Genomic DNA, 9,764 nt, shown 5'->3' with positions numbered 1-9,764 from the left:
AGGCCAAAGGTTATCCCAAAGACCACCACTCAGACCTCCCCAGGACTGGCCACGACTGACCCGTTGATTGCTTCTCAGTGCACCTTGGTTAGGAGACCAGTCACGTTCCATTACTATCTCCCTGTGGCCTCGAAAAACAGGAGGCCCACAGAATCCCATGTAATTGCTGCTTTGCTCCTCAGTAGGTTCAGACAGGAGAGTTCTGATCCCCGCCACTTAGCATGCTTACTGTGCCTTACAAACTTCAACACAATCGTCCCTTTCATACAGCTGAAGATGATGTTTGTGTAAGCTGGAGGTCCCTCTTCCCTACAGTACTGCATTTCCGTGCCCAAGTGTGTTTAAAGGACTTAAAAAACCCAAATTTCCCACCCCCACCCAAAATAAAACAAAAAAGGGGAAAGGAAAGAAACAAAACAAAAAGGGAAAAAAATACCCTCATGGGGCCCTGGATGCAAATTATGTGCAGTGCCTTTTTATTTTAAAATTAGTTGGCAAATGACTAAGACCAACATCTGAACATTAACTTTTGATGAATAGAAAGACAAAAAACCCACTACGATTGGGATGTGGCAAGTTAAAACAGGGGAGGCAAAGGAGAGGTGCTACCTCTGAGCTATCCATGAAGATGGGTTTGGACATGGCTCTTTAAAAAACTTCATTGTCCCTTTGCAATCTTTTCAAGTTAAAAAAAAAAAAAAAAAGTCAGCTTTGCCCTCTTGTAGCGGTTCAGTGTGTTAATCTCCTTCTGAGTCAAGCAGCTTTGCACTTTGTTTTTGGAAAAAAACACCACTTCTATAAAAACACACAAGAAACAAACTCAAGTTTCAATTTATAGTCACGAGCTAGCTACAGGACTTTGTTGAACACAAACTCCTGTCATGGGAGATTCTTCTCTATCAATTCCTTGCCTCATTGTCAGGTGTCCTTCAGTCATGTAATGTGCAGGACCTGTATTAGCAGAAAATTGGTATGTTGGATGTCCAGCTATGCCAGTCTCTTGGCGGGGATTGGAGTAGACGGTTAAATTAACATCCATAGCTCCATTCTGTCCAAAGTCCAAGGTATTAGCAGCCACTGGGCGATTCTGGTAGGCCTGATTGCCTTGATTACCAGTAGAGGAGGAAGATGTAGAGGAAGAAGTAGTTGAGGAAGACAGGGACGTCATGGAGTGGTGACTATGGCCAACCTCCATAGAATCCTGGGTAGAGGAGCTATTTGTTGGAGAATTGTAGACCCTTGGCCTGGTCCGGTTACCCAAGGCTTGTTGTCCATGGTGGTGGTGGTGGTGGTGGTGATGATGATGATGATGGGAACTATTTCCATGGTGATGATGCAATGCATTCTGTTGAGGGGCTACATGAAAGGTTGTTTCTTGAACAGGATGAGTTTCAACAGTGACTTGTGTAGGAGCTTCAGTGCCTGACCAACCAAGAGGAGCAGGAAACTGCTGACGCACCTGTAAGAACAGATTTTACACTAGTTTACTCAGAGCACTGTTTCCATGCTTTACATCATCTAAGTCTATTAACACTAGCATTTATATTAACTAGGGAGAAAGAGTTTTGAAACTTTTAATGTAGCAGATGTTTCTTCAATGCAAGACTCCAATTATGTTCAAGAGTAAAAAAATGTATTACTATGAAAAGTGTGATTTTTAGGAAATTATGTCCATAAACAGGCTCATATATTTCATTAACCACTTCCTTTCCTTGGGAGCAGTATTTGTGTCAAAGGTCAGCAAACTTTTCCTATAAAGGGCCAGATAAGTATTTAACAGATCCAAAAGGAATTTGTAACTCTCCCCCTAAAATCCCTCTTCCTTCTACCTTCCCTGTTTCAATAAAAGCACTAATACACATCTAGCTGTTCAACAATCTCACCACCCAATCTATAAGCAAGGTCCTACTGAGTCTACCTTCATAGTGTATTTCAATGGGCTCTTCATCTCCATCATGTGACTCCAATCTAGATTACTAACATCTCTTGCCTACATTAATACAACAGCTTCCTAAACAACTCCCTACTCCCACACTTACCATCTCTAATGGCACTCTCCAGAAAGTCGTAAGAATAAACTTTCAAAAATATAAATCCTAACATCTCCCTCTTGAACATTCTTTAATGACTTCTCATTAATTAGAAAAACAAAATTCAGTTAATTCTTGTTATTCATAGTAGTTATTCTATGAAGTTTCCAAAATCACTGAATTGGTGAATACTGAACCACCTGGAAACAGGTCCTTGGGACAACTCAAATTATTTGCTGCTCTAAGCATCCACATGTCTGTGAATGACTCTGAAAATGCACTGAGTATTGATTTTGGGGTTACAATTGAACTTAGTGAGTAGGCACATTCATAAATACATAATCTATGAATGATGATGATCAAACTGTAATCCAAATCCATACAATGTGCTGCATAACCTGGCCAATGCTCATTTCTCCAATCTCTTCCTTTCACCATCCTTTCTCATGCTCTCTGGGTTCCAATTACACAGGTCATTCCTTCTATGCCTCTACTTGGCCAAGATCTTTCAAATGCCTCATGCACTAAATATCTAATCAATGAAGATACTGTCAGAACCAGACTTTAATAAGAAATACTATTGCAAACAGGCCAATAAAGAAGTACACAAAGTTCTCAGAAAACAAAATCCTTAAAGTTCTATAAAGTTACTCAAATTCATGCACAAGAAGAAATAAACAAAATAAAACTATCCTCCAATACCACTTCCCAATTCATACTGGCAAAGATCTAAAGGTTGATCATACTGACTGGTTCTCCAAACTCTACTGGTGGGAGAGTTCATCGATAAAAACTCTGGAGTTTTATAAAAATTAGAAATCTTATTACTTGTTCAGCTAGAAAGTTTATTTCTAGGAATTTATATCACAGGTAAATTACATAAATTTGAATGATAAACCCCCAGCATTATTTGTTCAATAGTAAAAAGGATATGAAATAAGCCAAGTCTCCATTGGGAAGGGAGTAAATAACTTATGCTATATCTAAACAATGGAATACTATACTATAAAAACGTAAATTTAAAAGCTCTCTATATAATGATATACAAAGATCTTCAAAATATAGTTAAATGTTTAAAACAAAAAAAAAAGTGAAAATTGTATGCTACTGTGTACAAAAGTTGGGAGAAAATACATATGTTGTATGTTGTATTTGCTTGTATGTGTATAAAATATCAAAGAAAGGATACACTAATAACAATTTTAAAAACGGGTGGCTAGAAGACATAGAAGACAGACTTTTCATTTAATCTCTTTTATATTTACTTATTTTTTTTTAACCACGTAAATATATTACCTATTCACAAATTAAGTAACAAAAAGAGGATCTGAGGCAAATAAAATAACTTGTATTAAATATGGGTAAGAAATAAAAATGTGTTTTATGTTATTCTTGATACTTTTTCTATGTTTGCAATATTGAATATATTTGGAAGAGAGAAAGGGAGCTACAGAGAGAGGGAGAGGAGAAAGGGAGAAAAGAGTAGTGATAATAAATGAAGACCTGAAGCGTAAACAGTAATTACCAAAGCAAAGAGAAGGAGAAAATGTATTCCAGGCTAAGAGTACAAGTAAACGTGAGAAAAATGAAAGAGAACGTGGCATGTTCCAAAAAACGGAAAAAATCTAGCAAGACTAGAGTAGAGCTAGTGAAGCGAAGAATGGCTTGGTGGGGTCCAGATCATGGAAATCACTGAGATCTCGTTTTACTTTAAGTACACAGTTCTCAGTATAGACTAACTTATAATTTTACAAAGAGGATTCAAATACTTTTTTACCACCACCATCTGCTTAAAGTAGGAAAAACAGCAAGATTGCCTGCTCTTCTGAAAGTTCACTGGGCTATACAGACAGGAATGGAGTTGATGGGTGAATGGAATGCTGGAAGACCAGTTAGGAAGTTGTTTACAGTAAGACAGGCTAGAGGTGATGGCAGCAACAGGGGAGAAGTGAGAGAGAAAGAATAAAATATATTTAGCATATTTAGAATCAGTATCATTTAATGTTTAATTGAATGTGGGAGGTAAGGACAAGGAGAGGGTAAGTTCCTAACTTCCAGGTTTATGACTGGAGCATATGGGTGCAATGTGGGCCATCTACAAAAAGCAACTCACATCGGAAGACTTGGCATCAAGGTGAAAATGACTTATCAGTCTATGTGACACATCTCCAACGCCTGGTTGGTGAGACTCTTAAAGCACTATTTATAGTAAACAATAGGAAAATAAAGGCTCTAGGCAAAGGAGTAAAGCCTAGGCCAGAAATAAATATGTAGGAGTGATTTACATAAAGATGGTAACTAGAGTCATTGGTAAGAGTACTTGAGATCATTCAGGAAGAGACAGGACTCAGGGCCAGGACCCAGAAGCACCACTTCAAGTGGGAATGAGGAAGGCATGCTGTCAAAGTAAACCAGAAGAGGAGTGTTTCCAAAAAGAGGGAGAAATTGACACTGTCAAACATAGTCGAGGGATGAAGCAACAGAGAGCTCATTTGATAACACTGGCAATAATGGTTCGGTGGATTGCAGGCAGAAACTTAATTGTAGCATGCTAACAAGTTTTTAAAAGGTAAAGTAATGGAGACCAAAAATAACAGAAATACAGGGTGAGGAAGACTTAGGGCCAGGGAAAGCTTCTATGTAAGAGGAGAGAGATCTAAGAATGGTTAAATGCTGATAAAAAGAAAGAGTAGTAGAGAGGAGCGGCTGAGAGGAATTAGAGTGGTGACCACAAGCAAAGCCCAGTGGATGAAGAGAGAGAGCTTACTTTGGGCAATAAAAAAAACACATGGCTTCTAATGAACAGAGGGGAAAAAAAAAAAACATGGACAATAGCACAATGTAGGCAGGACTACATATTTGATGATAAAAAGCTGAAAACTATTTTCTTTATAAATCAAGTAGAGAACAAGCACAGAGAAGGGAGATCAAAAATTTAAGAAGATAAGAAAGGTCTGAAACAATTATTATAGAGAACTAGAGAGATGACATGAAAGATTGCCCAGTAGAGGCAGATCAACACTAATTAATAGTGATAACAATGTTCCCATGTGTGTGACTGTGTCTAGTAGTATTCAGCAGCCCTAGTCACAAGAATGGGAATGATACTAATAAATATCACTTTATTTCATCCATCAAATAATACACTGACTTCTTACCATAAAATATCATAATGCAGTTCTCAGTATAGACTAACTTATAATTTTACAAAGAGGATTCAAATACTTTTACCACCACCACCTGCTTCATCTCAATTTTGTAAAAATTACCTAATTAGATCCTCTTCTTTAACAGGCTTAAAAACCAAGTGCAAAAAAAAAACCAAAAGAGAGGTTAAAAATCAAGTCACGAACTATTTCAGAATCCAGGACAATTTGAATGCTAAAAAATCATGGAATCTTTTATGTAAGTATATAATATACATATAACTATATTATATTAGTATAATATAGTAATTAAGATTGTGACCCAGTAGAAATTACCCATGAAGTCTCAGTTCCCACTATAAAATGAGGATCAAACCAGTGTGAAGCTCAAAATGTTGCTGTGGTAAATGAGGTAACAAAGGAAAACATTTGCTACAATAGCTGACATGTACCCAATAAATGTTATCTGTATCTAAACGAAGATATGCTCTTTTAACTAAAATTAAGTTTTATTTCCTCATAAATAAGGAAGCTATGAACTTTTAGAGTAAATGACTTATGATTCTAAGCCCAAGGTTGAAAGCCATGAGTGGCCACAGTATGGACGCTGACCTGGGGGCTATGTGTCTCACAGTCCATGGCCTGGACGGCAGCCGTGAAGTGCCCCCCACTGTGCCGATGTTGGTGTGTCGGGTCCGACCGCGCTCTCCCACTGTTGCTCGTCCCCGATGACCCACCTTAAATATCACAACAAGTACAATTTGTGAGTTCAAAGTTTACATATTTTGTTCAAGTTTATATTCCAATACCATAATATTAAAACTGACAGCATATCACAAAATCATATGATTTTCTGGCTAACATTAAGTTCTTTCACATCAACCAACGAACTAAAATCAAGTTTGGCTTAGCTAAGGCTAAATGTAAGATGTGGACAATGTAGTTCCACTTAAAAAACTATTTAAAATTTTGGTTAATAAATAGTTGTGCTTCCAACTACCAAACAGAATTTATTACATGCATAATTAAGTACTGGCACATTGGCGGAGATGAATTTATTACTAATAGAAAGAGATAATCAGTAAAATCATTCCCCTCCACATCATTAACAAATTTAATAATTTAAATAACCTCACTTCACAAACAAAGCATAAAACATTTCAAAGTCTAAGTCTAATGTCAAAGAACAGACCTGAGCTTGAAGATGTACTAGAGGTGGTGCCTGAAGACTGTGACTGCTCCATTGCTGGGCTTGTGGATACACTATTACTTGTATTTGTACCTTCATCAGCTGTTTTCTTGAAAAAACTGTGCTGCAGAGCATAATACGGTTGGATTCGAGTTTTAGGGTCATAATCAAGCATCCTTAAAATGAGGTCTTTGAACTTCAAGTAGTCAGCTACCGTATGACCCGATTCCCCAGCACGGCGCCCACCAGGTCCTCCTGTTTCTACCCCAAGGATATTATGGAGTTTACGAGTTCCTGGTGGTTTGTACTCCTGCAGGAGAAGAAAGATAAAAAGGCTTTCTTTGAATCTGATGAAGTAAAAGTCTACCTATTTTTACGCGAGTATCATACACCTTTCTTTCTGTTTGCCAACTGCTCCCTCCTCAGGAGGTATTTTTGTAAACATGCTATGCCTTTGTTTTTTTAACCAGAAACGTGTGTGTGTCGGGGGGGGGGGGGGATGAAGGAGAGGCATGGCATTTGATAAATGTAGAAACTGCCTGTTATTTGCATAAAGAAAACAGTACATAACTTAACTTCAAGAGGGCAGAATAGTGCCTAAGACATTTGACTGCTAACTCCTCAGAAGGAAGATTGGGCAATCTACTTCTGCAGGGATACCGCCTCAGAAACCCAAGGAGGGGTCACTATGAGTCAAATATACTCGATGGCACTGAGTTTGGATTATTTTTTTTCCAGTAGATTTTAACATACTATTTGTTGAGGCTTTTATTAAAAGAACAGTTAGTTTATTCGAACACCCTGTATTTAGAGAAATTCAAGGTAATTTTGAGAGCAAAGACTACTTTAAAGATCATCTAGCCTAGGGAGCCACAAACTATGGCCTGTTCGAGGGTCTTTTTTTATATAGGTCTAGCTAAAAGTGGCTTTTACATTTTTAAAAGGTTGAAAAAAATAAAAAAAGAATATACAACGAAAGCCTGCAAAGCCTAGGACATTTACTGTCTGGCCCTTCCCAAAGGTGGTAGACAGTGTGCCAAAACTGTCCCAGACCAGTGGTCCTGCCTAATGCACAGAGAACTTGAATATACTTTCTGTAGAAGCAGTGGCTCACTAGAGCTGTGGTGACCACCCCAGGGAAGTATGTCCTATGTAAAGAATCATTATCTAGTTAAGTTTAAAGAAATTACAAGCAAATCTTTAATGCTTCTCTTTAATAAATATATAAAGAACCCTGGTGGCAAACTGGTTAAAGCACTCAGCTGCTAATCGAAAAGTCAGTGTTTGAACCCACCAGCCATTCCATGGGAACAAGATGTGGCAGTGTGCCTCCATTAAGATTACAGCCTTAGAAACCCTATGGAGCAGTTCTACTCTGTCCTATAAGGTTACTATGAGTCAGAATCATCTTGATGGCAGTGAGTTGTGGGTTTGGTTAATAAATATATTTAATATTTTACTTAAATGTGTGCTGAAATTTTTTTAAAAAAGCATTTTATATATGATATTGTATCTCTTAAGTAGTTAGCTGCTGTTGAGTCATTATGACTCAGGTTAACCTCATTTATATAAAGTAGAACCACTATAAAAAATTTTCAAGGCAGTAACCCTTTGAAAGCAGACCACCAGGCCTGTGTTCCGAGGTGCCTCTGGGTGGGTTCAAACTACTAACCTTTCAGTCAGTAGTTCAGACTTAACTATTTGCACCACTCAGAGGCTCTTAAGATTCCTATGAATACTGAATTTATTCAAATATTTTTAGATTCTTGTTTCTACTGACTATGTAAAAATTTGCAAAAGACCATTGCTTTCACTCTAAAAGTGAGAACAAGCCAAGTAAACCATGAAGTCACTGTTTTTAAAAAATCTATCAGAAAACTAAGGATTCAAAATTAGCCAGAATCAATTAAATTCTAGATCATAAAAACCTTTGTGAGGAGAGAAGCGACCTCTGGTGAGAGCAGAAACAAAAATACCAGAGATGTGGGTAAGAAGAAACCTGACCAACTTTGTACAAACTTTCATCTGGCCAGTGGATAAAGATGGCAGGAGAGCAGGGAGAGGTTCTTCCAGGGCACAAAGGGCCATGACTGACTTCCAAGACCCAGAGCAGAGCAACAATAGCGAAATATCTCCTGAATAGGGCAAAGTTGAGGGTAGGACTGTTGGCTGGGCAGTAATGCATAGAGACTTCTGGAATCTCCATCCCTGTGCTCAGAACATAAACAACTGCTAATGGGTAAATTCTGATTCCACCCACAAACCACATGATGCCCTTCTCAGCCCCACACTGGTGACCTGACTAGAATAAAAGGCATCCCACTTTCTGAAGGGAAGTATGACTTACTTATATCTCTACTGTTTTTAAGTATAGCAAATCTGGCATACATTAAAAAATTAAAGAAACATGATAAAGCAAAGTAAAGCAAGAGGGAAAAAAAAGTTAAAAGAAGTTCCAGATATAACTAGTCTCTGGATGACCCTAATGTTGAAATCAAAAGGCAAACATTTTAAAGTGCTTATGATAAATAAATTACAGAATCTAGTTTTTAAAGTGGATAAAACTATTGTTTAAAAAAGGACAAATAGAAACTACTGGAACATAAAATAAATAAATAAATAAAAGATCAGAAGTTAAGAATCCACTTAACGGTTTAAATAGCAGACTAGACTCAGCAGAGGGCAAGGGAAAAAAAACCAGTGAACTAGAAGACAGCGCAAAAGATATGTCCAAACTCAAATAGAACAAATAAATCAGAGAACTCTGGGATAACAGCAAACAAACACTCTTAACATACCTCTAATTGGAGAACTAGAAAAAGAAGAGAGAAACACTGAAGCTTAACAAATATCTGAAAAGGCAATGACAGAAAATTTTCAAAATTTGATGAAAGAGCTGCAGCCCCAGATCCAAGAAACTCAGCCAACCTCCAAAGAGAAAAAACACCAAAGAAAGCCAACTATAAGGACATAAATTCTTTTGGTTTGATAAAACAGCTGAAAACCAAACATAGTAATTTAAAAATCTGCCATGATTTAGAGGAAGAAATATTATATATAGGAGAATAATGGTAAGAATGGCCACTGACTTTTTATCACAAATAATGAAAGCCAAAAAATAATGCCATAAATGGGGGGAGGGATTTCCACTTGGAATTCTATATGCATCAAAAATAAATTCCGAATATGAAAGCAAAATGAAGACATTTTCAGAAAAAGGAATGATTGGGAGAATTCATTAAACAATACCATTCACTATAAAATAAAAAGTTAAAGAAGTTCTTTCAGAATACAAGCAAGTAACACCAGATGGAAATAAGGGATTGCTGAAAGGAATGAAACAACAAAAGGGCAAATATATGAGTAAATGTACTTTTATTATCTTTATTATGTGTTTAA

General features: G+C 37.2%; 1 protein-coding gene across 1 annotated transcript in view; it reads right to left on the bottom strand.

Moving 5' to 3' along the window:
• Window positions 1–838: 838 nt before the first annotated feature.
• Window positions 839–9,764, bottom strand: part of DYRK1A (dual specificity tyrosine phosphorylation regulated kinase 1A) — a 45,977-nt gene continuing 37,051 nt past the window's right edge. Inside the window, exons 8-10 of the mRNA XM_007945537.2 lie at window positions 6,369–6,675; window positions 5,789–5,913; window positions 839–1,459 (exon numbers count right to left, since the gene is read on the bottom strand). Of these exons, the coding sequence (XP_007943728.2) occupies window positions 839–1,459; window positions 5,789–5,913; window positions 6,369–6,675 (1,053 nt within the window). The remainder of the gene's footprint in view (window positions 1,460–5,788; window positions 5,914–6,368; window positions 6,676–9,764) is intronic.

This window comes from Orycteropus afer, unplaced genomic scaffold, assembly GCF_000298275.1.
Source record: "Orycteropus afer afer isolate SDZICR_OR568_19922 unplaced genomic scaffold, OryAfe1.0 scaffold00137, whole genome shotgun sequence".
NCBI lineage: Eukaryota > Metazoa > Chordata > Mammalia > Tubulidentata > Orycteropodidae > Orycteropus > Orycteropus afer.
The sequence above is the reverse complement of the archived record's forward strand: the minus strand, read 5'-3'. Positions and strand labels throughout refer to the sequence as shown.